Source organism: Cydia fagiglandana, chromosome 15, assembly GCF_963556715.1.
Source record: "Cydia fagiglandana chromosome 15, ilCydFagi1.1, whole genome shotgun sequence".
In the NCBI taxonomy this organism is placed as follows: domain Eukaryota; kingdom Metazoa; phylum Arthropoda; class Insecta; order Lepidoptera; family Tortricidae; genus Cydia; species Cydia fagiglandana.
The window spans coordinates 11097157-11110784 of NC_085946.1; the positions used below are offsets into that span (position 1 = coordinate 11097157).

The 13628-nt window shown below is 36.3% G+C and overlaps 1 protein-coding gene across 1 annotated transcript; it reads right to left on the minus strand.

Annotated features, from left to right (window-relative positions):
• Positions 1 to 10793: 10793 nt before the first annotated feature.
• Positions 10794 to 12663, minus strand: LOC134671097 (protein FAM177A1-like). The gene is made up of 2 exons (XM_063528878.1): positions 12393 to 12663; positions 10794 to 11742 (listed from the first exon to the last, which is right to left on the minus strand). The coding sequence occupies exons 1-2, from the start codon at positions 12549 to 12551 to the stop codon at positions 11464 to 11466; spliced, it is 438 nt and encodes a 145-aa protein (XP_063384948.1). The 5' UTR covers positions 12552 to 12663; the 3' UTR covers positions 10794 to 11463.
• Between the last annotated feature and the right edge of the window lie 965 nt (positions 12664 to 13628).

The window sequence follows — 13628 nt, forward strand, 5'->3', positions numbered from 1 at the left end:
AATATTTGTTTATATTCTGAATTATAGTTAGGTAACAACAAAACGCGAGTTTAGTGACCGCGCACATAATCTCATACTAGAGATTTTGCACACATATGTATGTAGATTTAAGTACTTTTTTGGGAAATAAATAGATTTAAAAAAAGTAAAAAAATAAAAAATAAAAATCATGTGACACTTGGATGTTGTATTATGATGGATGAAAATGAAGGTGGATGTGAAAATGTGAAGATGTTTTGGAGGATGGTCGGTAAATGGCGGATCAAGTCAGTACGACATTCTTCGTGTGCGCTAAGCACTTTAGATAATTAAATGATAGATTTGATATACCTACTTACTTACTCCGCTCAGTGACCCAAAATGAGACTTGGCCTCCGACACAAGACAGCGCCAATTTCGTCCTGTGCGACCTCTCGCCAATTGTAGACTCGAAGTTCGCGCAGATCCGCCTCCAACATGTCGCACCAGCGATATCTGGGGCGTCCGATAGGATAGATTTGATATGATTCATTTTATGTATGGATGTCGTTCGATACCTTCGTATGAGAGGCTCTGTCCGCCTTCCGGCTGCGACGGCTGTAGCGGGTCGCTCCCCACTGTGTGAGGAGGTCTATCTTCGTCAGTGTGAGGACGATTGTGTGGCTGGTGTTAGCCAGCTCTTCGCTACCGATTTTCTTATTTAAACGCCCATCCTTATAACTTGGTCCACCTTGTTGGTGAACTAAGCTCGGGAGGGGGTTACATGTTCGTTTGACGGCACACGTCGAGCGCAGGACAGCGCGGAATTGCCCGCTTGTGCGTCGAGTGGGGGGCACTGGAGGGCACTGGAGGGGCACGGGAACCTTCTACTTAAGGGTAGCTAAAGCCTGGTACATGCTATGTTGAGTGTTTAACAATCTTAGAGATGTGCGATATATGTAGTAAGTAATTTTAGTCACGCTTTGCTAAGCCTGCCTGCCTATAGCCTGCTGGCTATCTCTTGATAGATACATATAAAGTAGATAGCGGGATAAATTGAATAAAAAGATTTTTTTATCATCGAAGTAAGTAAGATACGGAGTTTATATCTTGATGTATCGCTCGACAGGCCTGGCCGCGTAGCCAAGATGCCGATCGCTTACGGCGTAGCGATCGAAACGCAACTGTCACTGTCGCACTAATATTGAAGAGTGATAGAGAGACATATTGCTTTTCGTTATCGAAGCGATAGCGATTGTGACCTTGGCTAGGCCGGCTGACCTCTGCGGGTCTACGATAGCTAGTTGTGTTTTTAAATCGAAGATGTATATAGGGCCTGCAGCCTTTATACCTACATGCTATATTGGTTATAATCAAATGGGTATTTAATAATCTTCAAGACAAGGTATTGCATTTTTTACCTACATAGAGACATGTAGTAAAGTTTTATGTCGGTGTAAGTACTCAGTGTAACTAGATACAGTGACAACAAAACGAATACTAATAGTCTGTACCTACGTATCCATAGTCACATCTTAGCTTTTTAGGGTTCCGTACCCAAAGGGTAAAACGGGACCCTATTACTAAGACTTCGCTGTCCGTCCGTCCGTCCGTCCGTCTGTCACCAGGCTGTATCTCACGAACCGTGATAGCTAGACAGTTGAAATTTTCACAGATGATGTATTTCTGTTGCCGCTATAACAACAAATACTAAAAACAGAATAAAATAAAGATTTAAATGGGGCTAAAAAAACGGTCACCCATCCTAGTACTGACCACTTGGATGGGTGACCGTTTTTTTTTTTGCTTTTTTTGTTTTTTTTTTGCATTATGGTACGGAACCCTTCGTGCGCGAGTCCGACTCGCACTTGCCCGGTTTTTTTATTTACTCCCAACCCTCCCAAGAATTCCTTAATTGTCACCATCTAACACATTCCGCAGAAGGGGTAAGTGCGCCGAATGCCGACCACACGTAGCGTTGCCATGGCGACGGTTGCCAGCGCTCCGGAGGAGGACCCGGGACGCGTGGTTTCGCCCTATCCTCAGACAAAGGCTTAAGCTTGATATACGTGCGAGTTTACATATATGTACATACTATACATATGTACGTATGTAGGTTATCAGTTGGAAAGTACCTACCTGTAGCTAATAGGAGGGTATTAAATTACACGTATACTGAGAAACTGTTTTTGAGATAAATATTTTAATTAATTATTGACGTACAAACTCTCAGAAATTTAAATTAGAGTAGTAGGTTCCTACTTTGAATTTAAACCTTAACTGGTTTTTCATTGTACCTAGATAGGTATATATATTAGGTAAGGTAAACTTGCTCGACGCGGTCCCAGTACATGGCATTTTGAAACTTAAGTCATTGTCATTAGAGATGACAGCAAGATGTCATCTATTGGGCATTAGCATGTCGAGCACTAGTACGTTTACCTTAAGTACCTATTGTTATACTTTGGGTGTAAAATATGGTACCTAGGTTAGGAAAAAAAAGGAAATAGTATCTTGACATTCTTGACGTAAAAATATTTTTATTTCTGTCACATAAATTTCAGTTTACATCCAATATTTTAAGTCTATTGCCTATCAAAATACTACACCTATTCAAACTTGTCGGCTCAACTTTTTTTTTCTAATGCGATTGCAAACACAAATTCAACTTTAACACCAAAATAACGACCCATCACGAACCACAGTAGCTGCTATTGTACTCCAGAAAGTACAAAAAAAATATGCACAATGTAACCCTTTCGTTTTAAAAAGACCAATTTCATATGCAGCAGTGGTATCTCATTTCAATAATGTGTAATAAAAAAAGAGATAAAACTCTTACTCACGAATCTTTGGGGTCACGTTTTTTTTAGGGTTGAATCCTTAATTTGCGACAAGGTGCATCGTAAACAGGGGTAGGGTTGCCAGATTTTTTCCCATCGACACGACAAAAGATGTTACCCGTGTTTGATATCGATTATTATTTAAATAACGATTCATTGACCTTTGATTTGTAAGGAATACTGTGGCAGCGGATGAAAGAAGCTTTTTGTAGTTCGATTTTTAATCATTTATTTTGTGGGATTTAGAAAGTGCACGTAAGTACCGCAACGCAGGTACCTAGTAGATACTTATTTAGACTGCTTTACAAAGGTCAGAATCAATGAAAGTCGAATTGCTTTTACGAAATATAAATACTACCTACGCGGTTCGTGGGGTTAAATGTCCAGATATAAACGACTAACGAAATACCTATCTAAGAACTTAGTCTAAAAAAAAGAGAAGCATGCTCCCGGTATAGCATGAAGGCCAGGTTTTATAAACGTCTAACATCAGGTGGTATTAGGTCTAATGGTTTTATATTTTTCCTAATAAATCCATCCAGATCTGAATTATTAATACACCGCATACCTACACTAAAATGCGCATTATCTAGCATGGGGGCATTTACCTTAATGTGTCCGATTTCATTCAAACAACAAAATTGTATAATACCTAACTACCTACATTTTTCCATGATTTAGTCATGACATTACAAAATTGCAAAAACATTCGACTAGAGTTGAACCAAAAGAAGTCTGCAACAATTTTGATAGCACACCCGCAGTGCAAGTGTTAGTTTAAACTTCAAACTATGAAATTATGACGTATAAATAACACTTGCACTGCGTATGCTATCAAAATCGTTGCAGACTTCTCTTGGTCTAACTCTAGTCAGTGCCCTATTTTAAATGATACCATCTAACTATAAAGTACTCAATATAATTTATACTGTCTTGACATTTAAAAGTCCTAGCACAGTCAAAACTACAATAAGCACGATAAGATCATCAATTTCACACTTGGTACCTCGCAAGGGTCGGCGATAGCATCGCTCTGCTTTCATTCTGATATAGTTGTCTGTATGTGTTTTTGTCTGTCTGTCTGTTGACTTGTGGAGTGCTGATGGATGAGAATGATAACGTTGGATAGCACTTAAATAGGATATCTTAAGTATATTATTTTACAACAATACCCTTGTTTTTAACAGAAAAAAAATGGTTTTATTTCGTTGTCTCTTAACATCATGGTATTTTTAATCAAATACAGGTATGTACAAAGTGGGTTGTACATAATACGTTCAATACACACGGAAATATTAACACATTACTGCCAGCGCGAGCATTTTTTCCGCTTTGGAGCGAAAAGCGCCTACGAACTGACAACCCGCCAAGTGGATCACTGGCAGTGAATGTATTAATACCTATATCGATAGGGCGAAGTGGGTCGCAAGTCGTCAATTTTTTAGTTCGTTTTCTATAGAGGTAAGTAAGTATACTAAATGTAATCACGTAATCGTAACCATGTATGTATATAGCAATGTCACTAGTTCGGAACGTAAACTAGTGACATTGTTAAACTTGTTCCTACACACCTACGTATCTACACGATAACATAAAGTTAGAAATAGAAAATAGAATCGAAAATTTTGAGAGTCAGCGCGGCGTGCAACTTTACTTGAGCGCATTTTTATAGGCTCTTGTAATACTTGTAAGGTGCAGGGGGCAATTTAGACCGCGAGATAATTTCAACTAATCGAAATATCTTCCATGTTTTAACTAGAGTACCATATATGTCCAGATAGCGAAAAAGATGTGTTGTGTGTGACTCTACTCGTAGTTAATAATGTAAAACCTGAAATATATTTCAATTAGTTTAAATTACCCCGCAGTCTAAATGGCCCCTGCACCTTATCCTTATAATTTTCGGGATACAAAAGCAGCGGAAGTAAAAAGCGCCAAATAGCATGAGCGAGACGCTTTTAAATGTTGAGATAATGGAGAAATTACTAATGTAAGTACCTACATAGAGTACATAGTCCATTAAGTAAGAATAAACCTACCTACGAAGGTTTTTAAATAGGTACCTGATTTATTCCATAAAATTTAATTGTGTATAGAAATAATAATAACTAGCATGCAAAATACGCTCCGCCTTCACCGAAGCGAGCCTAAACACCCGACCAGTTCCAAAACGTGCCAAACCAGCCCCGCTATCTATACTAATCGAAATTCGCAAACCGGTCCAAACACTTTAAAAAGGTCTAATGCGAACACAATGACCGCCTCCCCCGGTCCACAAAGGGGGTACCAGCCGATTAATTCACTGGACAATGTCCAGGGTCGGGTCATATTTAGGTAGAGGGGTTAAGGGTCACAGGGTTGGGCAGGGGAGTGACGCGGCCGCGAGTTTGGGAAACATGTCGGGTTGAGAAGAATTTATGGCTTTTCGGAAATGGTGGAGTTGTTTGCGCAGTTTTACGATTTTAGAATTGAGTTTTACTCGTAGTTCATAAATTTACTATGTAAAATGAAATGGAGTAGATTCCTTAGTATATAAGTACTTATGTGTAACAGTCCGGTTTGAGTTAAAAACATGCGCTAGCTACGCTAAATAAAAATTTATAACTTTACAAGTTCCGTCAACTGTTTCAACATTGCCTACCATGCGAAACTTTGCCTGGCTAGAAAAAAACAATGATTCTCTGTTTAAATAGCTGTGTATGTTACAGTGGCGGCGCGTCCACAAAAGCCGATTCCCACCGGCTTGCCTGGTTTTGGACGTTTGAGCAGAGTTGTAGAGGAAATATGTAAGCCAAATTAGCCCCGGCTTGCCCATGGATATGTTTGACGCGCCACCACTGGTATGTTATACTCCTCTTAACGGTCACTCTCATCCCATTATTAAGAATTAAATATAGATTAGAGATTTGGTAGAGTACCTGTTGTTGAAGCAGTTGACAGTTCTAAGCTTTGCTAGTCAGTAGCGACACCTCCTCCAATATGTTTTTTGCTTAGTACCTACTAAACTACTTTAAAATATCTATCTACGTACGTATTCGATTGCTCGATAGCAAGATACAAACTGAAATACTTATTGTATGCTACAAATATATCCTTTAGAATTAAAACAAAATGATTTAAACCGTCGCTCAATCAAACTTTGTACCATGCTATTACAGTTCAAATTTCAAAAACGCAGTTCTTGATATGAATTTGCGAAAGTATCTGCATATAAAGGGCGTATTATTAAAGGAAGATCTTGTTACTTAAGCCTTTTTTTGCATTAAGCTTAGATTAGCAAGGGGTTGCGCTAGAGCATCTATTTTGCATACCCCATGCCCATGCACCTTTCGAAGAACTTATTGTTTGAATGCACCGGAAGTGCAGATGTTTTTACTGTGATTTGTTAGTAGTAAAAATATATACCTACTATTATGAGTACAGACTGTATTGATAAAGCAAGGTATGTAGGTAGGATAGGTAATTTAGGTAGGTTTAGTAGCGACCTTAAAGTACTGAAGACAAAATTAAATTACTAATTGATTTATTTAATTTTTAATTCCAGTAATATCTAGTTGACATGTATTGGATTCTGCCTATTTCGTGAATAAAAAGTAAATTACTTATGGTACTTATAGGTAAGTAGGTACTATTTTAAGTAACTTTATAAGAGCAGATAGGTATGTCTTTGTCTTAATAAATAAAAACAATTAGAGTGACGCAAAAAAAAACCCTTACTTTTAAGTAACTGTATAGATAGGTATATCTCTATTTAAAAAGGTATTTGGAGGGTGTCAGATACTTTTTACGCGATGTACTTTTCATTACTATGAAGCTGACTGTACTAAGTACCTATGTACTTATTTTAAAAAAATTGCATGCATGTGCATGATCTTTTCGGTTTTCGTTACGATAGATTATTTTAAAACGCAACTAGTACTTTCTAAAAATATTTCATATTTATAAACTCTGTAGGTATGTAAGTACATATATAAAGTTGCAAATAAAACCATTATGTTTAAAAAATACTCTTCGCAACAAAAGCTGTCAGTCAAATGCACCAAATCGAACGGATCAGCGAAAGGTGTGCGTCGCCGTTTATGCAAATTTTCGTTTCTTCCTAATCGTCTACTCCCCGAAACATTATGAACTTTAGATTGCAATAATAAAGTTGAAATTGCATATTCGCAACCGGAATAAAAATAATATTTTGCATACGCAACGCTGTCATGCAAAAATATATTTTAAATCGTACTATATAGCGTCGATTTTAGTTTAGCTGTTCGTGTTACTTAGATCGTTTAATAATTGTGTATCTGTCTAATTTGCATCGTGCTTTGTCAAGGGAGGTTTTATTTTTTAAATGGCCACAAAAGATTTTTTTTAATAAACAACATTGCGAATGCATGCAAAGTTGAAAAGTAGAACATCTGCTCTATGCGCTTTCGAATTATTAGCATAAATAGACGCGCAAAAAGTAACAGTTTGTCTAAGAGTATCAGAAATCAACTACTTAAAACCAACTAATGGTAAAATGGTAATTTGAAATGGCTACCAAGTACTCTACTTTCTTTTTTAAGCAGGGATTTTTAAGACTCTAATCCGTATACCTAATATACTTATTATAGGTACCTACTCTTTGCTCGAATCCTAGCTCTTAGACAGTATATTACATATTGATTAGTTTACAAAAAAATAAGGCATGTAGTTTTAATAATAGGTACCTACAATTAGTGTTCTATGTAAACCGATGCTTTTAACTCTTATTTGGGTATAATATAGAGTAAGGTGTATTCGGGTAATACCGAATGTCGGATAATTCCGAAATTCAGATGAAAATCACCCTACATCCCATCATAATAAAAGTCTCTTTTCGGAATTATCCGACAGTTTTCGACATTCGGAATTACCCGAGTAAACCTTATAAAATTCTTGATGGAGTTCTGCAGTCTTACAGTAAGGTAGGAGAATACCTACCTATTAAATTTATGTAATTAGGTTCCTATCCTGCAAGAGTTCTTTTGGCTCTAGCTAAAAAAAACTCAAATAATTCTTAATCTTGATTCGGACTCTTCAAATGTTATTATTCAATTTCAACATTTTTAAATAGCAAATTTTAAAGGAAAACTTACACCGTCTACGCCCACTTTACGCTAAATTCTTAACTTCTCTTGATCACTTCTGGTAGAAATTAATTTAATGATTTTATGGTGAATTCATCACAGTTACCCGAGTTAATTTTTAGACAGATCCGACATAGTGCTAAAATCAAAACATTTACGTATCATCTCAACAAATGAGGCGATCAAATCTTACAATTTTCATTCAGATTTCATATTGGCTTCGGCACTTTTATTTTATAAGTCAAATCAGACTTTTCGGGTCGTGACTCGGCAGAAAGCTAGCACCATAGCACCTGGGTCTAAATTAAAAAGAATTCGCAATAAAACTACATTTACACCGGACGGTGAACTTTCAACAATAGTTGCCACACGAAATAATTATGTTTAGCAAATCCACGCGAATATCATAAAAGAACCAAAACTGGAAACCAGTATTACTGGTTGATTAAAAAAAAACTGGTTTGAACGCGTGTCTATGGAATTTGCAATGTTTAATGGATGGGTTGGATTTTTACACTGTCTTGGGTATAACGGTGTATTTCAGTGTTGGTAGTGCGGCGCTTAGGACTTTTTGTACGATCATTTTATGGGCTGGTCACACCAGTATTGTGCCAGCTACATTGTCCGGAATGACCTATGTAGTTAACGAATTATTGAATTAGGGAATAATTTGTGTCGTTTGGTAGGTAGGTTGGATATAATTTAAGTAGGTAAAGTAATAATAATATAATAAATGCTGTTGAGTCTAGTCCGTCTAAGCTAACTGCAACTGCACCGACTTATTTTCACAGAAATATGACATTAATGATGACATTTTCGATTTACCACACTTTGTCATTGCAAATATCATGGCAGAGTTATCTTGGTCCTACTCTATAACCGTTTAATTAAATGTAAATAAATAAATTTCCATTAAGTCTATAATTTCTTAATTTGTGTTTTCTATTATATTATGTATTGTCTCGTTTGTTTGTGCTCACGAATAAATTATATTATATTCTATTCTAAGTACCTATACCTACCTACGTAGGTAGATAGGTAACTAAATTTACTTTTTTTAATACGAATACAAAAAAGGTGTCTTAAGAAAGCTTTAGTGTTGCTACCTACAGGTAGCAGATAAATAAAAGGGGGCAGAGACGCGCATAAATCACGTCTGCCGGCTCGCTGAGCAATGTCCATAGACTACGTAGACTGGACCGTGATTTATTGGCTGTTTATTGACTTTTTGAGCTTGGGCCCCTGACGCCCTTTTTACTGATAAACATTGTAGGTATAAACAACGGATATAAAGTAGCTGGAGCTTATAAAACACTAAGGGGAAAATAGACAATTCCATGTGGATAGTGGGGTGCCTTGTTTCGGTTTTGGAACTAATTTATGACAAACCTGTAACTAGACAGCAAAGTAAATAGTTACCAACAAATTATCAATATCACTTTGCGAATGCCTACTTACTAAAGTATCTACCAAGGTAGTGGCCCAAAATAAAACAGTTTTATTTTTATTTCTAAAGCGGTATTAACCTATTATTTTAAAATAATTGTTTTAAATTTTAATATTATAGTAAAAAGCATACAACTACCTATCACCTTAAGTAATCAAAGGAATATAAAAAATATATTATTGTTTCTTGACCGCTCAAAACGACCACTCCAAAAGTCAAATTCGCAAATGGAACGCGCTCTCAATTTGGCGCCAAAATCAGGCGTCAGTTGAGACCGCGCGCCGCCTCATACAAGGGCCCCGCCCCACACACGCTGGCCAATCGCACGCCTTAAACACCCTCGCGCTACACGCATATTGATCTGCGGACACCGCTCGAACCGTTTACATTTCGACATATCACATGCTAAACACTGACAAACAATAACATATGGCTTTTTACCGTTGTAAAATCAACCTTATCACTAGAGCAGTAAGACTAAAGTTACAATGAGAATATTGGCGTCGCTTACGACTATTAAAGCTTCGATGGGGGTGTAATTTATAACATAAGGTTTAATTAGACCAAATTCAACCTTATATGAATGAAGAGAGAGTTTAGATTACAGTGTGAAGTTTAGCTGAACGTAAGCCTTTATTCAAACGAAAGGCTAAATTGTATGCATGTGTAGTTGTGACCTCACGGCCCGAAAGTACCGAACAATCTGGAGCTGACGTCTGACCACGATTAAAATAATTATGTATGTATTATTTGAACCAACTTTCGGAATATTAAATACCTATGTTGTCTTAATTTGATGTTAGTTTAGTATGCTATGAGCGAATGCAATGTTTTTAATTTATTCACCAATCCTTTTTTGTTAAATAACCAAAACCAAAAGAAGAACATAATCGACAATAAAATACATCTAAATAAGTACAATTCAATACACTTAATCTAAATAAGTACAATTCACAACAAGTTTAATTGCCGGCAGGTTAAGAACGTTGCGAACGAATGAGTATTAGCGCCATCTAGCAAAAATTGATTGTAACGTTTAGTTGTCGACGTAGTATGAGATAGATTTCGGCATCGACAGCTATTGCCCGTTAGATGGCGTTATAGTTATATATTTTTTCTTATTAGTTTTTTTATTAATATCAGCAAAGAGAATTTGAAACACAAATACACTCTTTTCTCATTGATATCAGACCTCTCTAGTCTAGTAGCATGAATGGCATGAATTCATCCATGACATCACAGTCTCTCAAGTCCGGGAATGCCAGGGGCCGCAGGTCTCATACCCAGGGCTTATTCGTATTTGTTGAATAACTTATTAGTATGCGAAATAAATAAGTAGTCAACTGACTACTTTGTTACGCGGTATTACTCTATCCCCCACGAATTCACTCATTAAGCCACTTCTTAAGGTGTATCTGAATATCAATTTAAATGAAAGACAAATTATATTACAACTTTATTACAAACAATAAAAAAATACATCATATTTCGATATATTTTTAGTGCAAACTAAATTATTGCAGATTTTAGAATCCTAATTTTGTGTGAAGTTGTGCACAAAATGATGTTATTAATAATTTACAAGCTAATACTATTGATAAAAATATTGCAAACATTATAAGCAATCAATAATGTATATCAAGTTATTATAAATAATACTACTAGACTAGTAAATTATATTAAAGCTCTTAAATTATGAAACTTAAAGAACAAAATAAATCAGAAGAAAAATAAAAATATATCCTCTACCTCTGCTTCAAAATGCAACATGGTTTCAATTAAACATGTTTTTATTTTATTTGTGAGATTAATCCTTACACTAAATAAAATCTTTACCATAGTTATAAAATGGTTAATATAGATACATTGACTGTAATAAATCTTTATGAAATAACCTTACTAATTCATCAACTAAATAAAATCTTTATGACATTTATGTATTGCGGAATAAATAATCTGATATAAAAAATACCCTTGAAAACGACACAAACTTTATCCCTACATTGCACCCTCTCTAATAAGATAATTGTGTTTCATATATTATGCTTTTCTTTTTTAATTTTCATGTGATGAATGTAACACCCAAACTTTACAAATAATGTACTTTTCTGTTTTATACTTCCGCTGGTTTCTCAACTTCCTTTATAGGTTCCGTCAACACCAATGGAACATCCCCACCACCATTCTTCGGCACCCAACCAACAGAATCCTCTTCCATCTTCCTCTGCTCTTCAACTACCCGCTCGTGTTCATCTATCTCTATCTGGTACTTAGGTGTGGTTATACCGAAGAAGTTAGCCAGTGACTCGCCAGCGTAATCAACAGCATTGAGGACTTTGGTGCCGGATTTCCAGGCATAGTGAGAGAACCATGGACCCCAGTCCAGGGATTTCTGAAATTTAAGTGGAATATACAATTATTTATGAACTTGTTAACAATGAAAATTTGTATTTTGACTAACAATGTCTTAATGTTTTTCTATGTAGATCAAATGTATCAAATACCTACTATTGCATTGTATATCATGAATAGGTCGCAATTTGTGGACCTATAAGTCACTATTAAAACTACAATGTCCAATTATTTCTCCAATCTTAATATGCATATATAATTGCTTTACATTACTAGCGATGAATTGGTTGAAGCAACCACATAAAAATCAGTCAGTACTGCTCAACTAATGCGCAATTCAACTATCGAAACCTAATAAAGCGACAAATATTAGTCATCGCTAAATTAAACATTCAAAGGCCTTGACCACATCGAAACTTGTATCAAATATTCAATACTTAAAGACCTTGACTGCAGGCTGCGTAGCCAAGATGCCGATCGCTTACGCTCCGTAGCGATCGAAACGCAACTGTCACTGTCGCACTAATATGGAAGTGTGATAGAGAGACATAATGGTTTTCGTTGTCGAAGCGATAGCGATTGTGACCTTGGCTAGGCCGCCTGGCTGGAACTTATCTCACGCAAGAAAATATCCAATGCATCCTTGAATTTCTAGTTTCTTTTGAAGTTAAACAGATAAAAACTACTTACCGGATCAACCGTTTCTTCATGCTTGGGTGCAGCATCTAATTCGCTAACATTTTGCTGTTCTATAACTTCTTCTACGCCGTCACTGAAATGCAGCAATTTCACTCGCCTGTTGATACAAATATCAGCTTGATCAGTTGGTACTTCGTGTTTACTTTCCATGTTTAGTAAATAATAATAGAATTCTTTGAAATTCGTAACTTAAAGCGAATTAAAAGCACAGGACAGGACTAATCACTCTGTTTATAGTGTTTATTTTCGTTTCGAACATGTTTCAAAGTTTTTTTTTTACATGACTTCATAACCTAATCAGGGTTTTATTTAAAATGCCGTAATCATGGTTCAGCGACCTAACTTCCGGTAATTTTAACTATAGCTCAAACAGTTATCCTTTACACGTAATAGCCCTAACACACTACCGTACCGCATCACGGTCGCGTGTGGTGCGGCAGTGTGTGATGGCTTTTAATCAAAACGAGATGCAATCCACTAGTTTGGCTTGGGCTACAACCGCAAAAAAGGAAGTTCGCAAACTGCGGAGTAAAAGAGAAAGATCCCCGCAATTTGCGAATTTCAGTTTTCGCGATAGCCCCCCAGGGCCGTGCGGACGCAAATGCCAATTTGATTCCCCGATCACATCAGCAGGTGCGGACGCAAAAATGCCAATTTTCATAGTAGAATGCAAATTGGTGGTTTAATTTGTGTACATACGTGTGGACGCTAGATGAGATTGACCAATTATTTTCCTGAACAAATCGACTGATTTCATCATGGACATAGATATAAGAATATAAACAGACACCTTCCAAGCGAGCTGTCAGTGGGACCACTTTTTGTTTAGTGTACGATTAACAAAGCGACCCACTTTGCTGTAGCCATGTCGATAAAGTCATATCGATGAACTATCGACATTTCTTGCAATTTTAATTTTACTTCAAAGGTTTAACTATACCTAAAATGAACAAAAACGCTTTTTTTCTTTATTCTGGTTATCAGATCACAATTTTATAGTCACGCCCCAGGAGAGAACCAAGGGAAAGTTCAGATATTTAATTAAAATACATAAATACCTACTAAAATAGGTGGTCCGCAATAATTGAATTATTTTATTACATCTTCTTTATATATAAACGCGAGCGGCTCTGACGGAAAAACCAAAAGAAATTATGCTCAATCGAAAGAGCTTGAAAAAATATCACTTTTGAATCGAGAACATGTATCCGCAAAATTCGTATTGTC

Coding starts and splice junctions, on each gene's coding strand:
- LOC134671097 (XM_063528878.1), bottom strand. CDS start 12,551: ATGGAAAGTAAACACGAAGTACCAACTGATCAAGCTGATATTTGTATC. Junction 11,743..12,392: donor ATGAAGAAACGGTTGATCCG/GTAAGTAGTTTT, acceptor CTTAAATTTCAG/AAATCCCTGGACTGGGGTCC.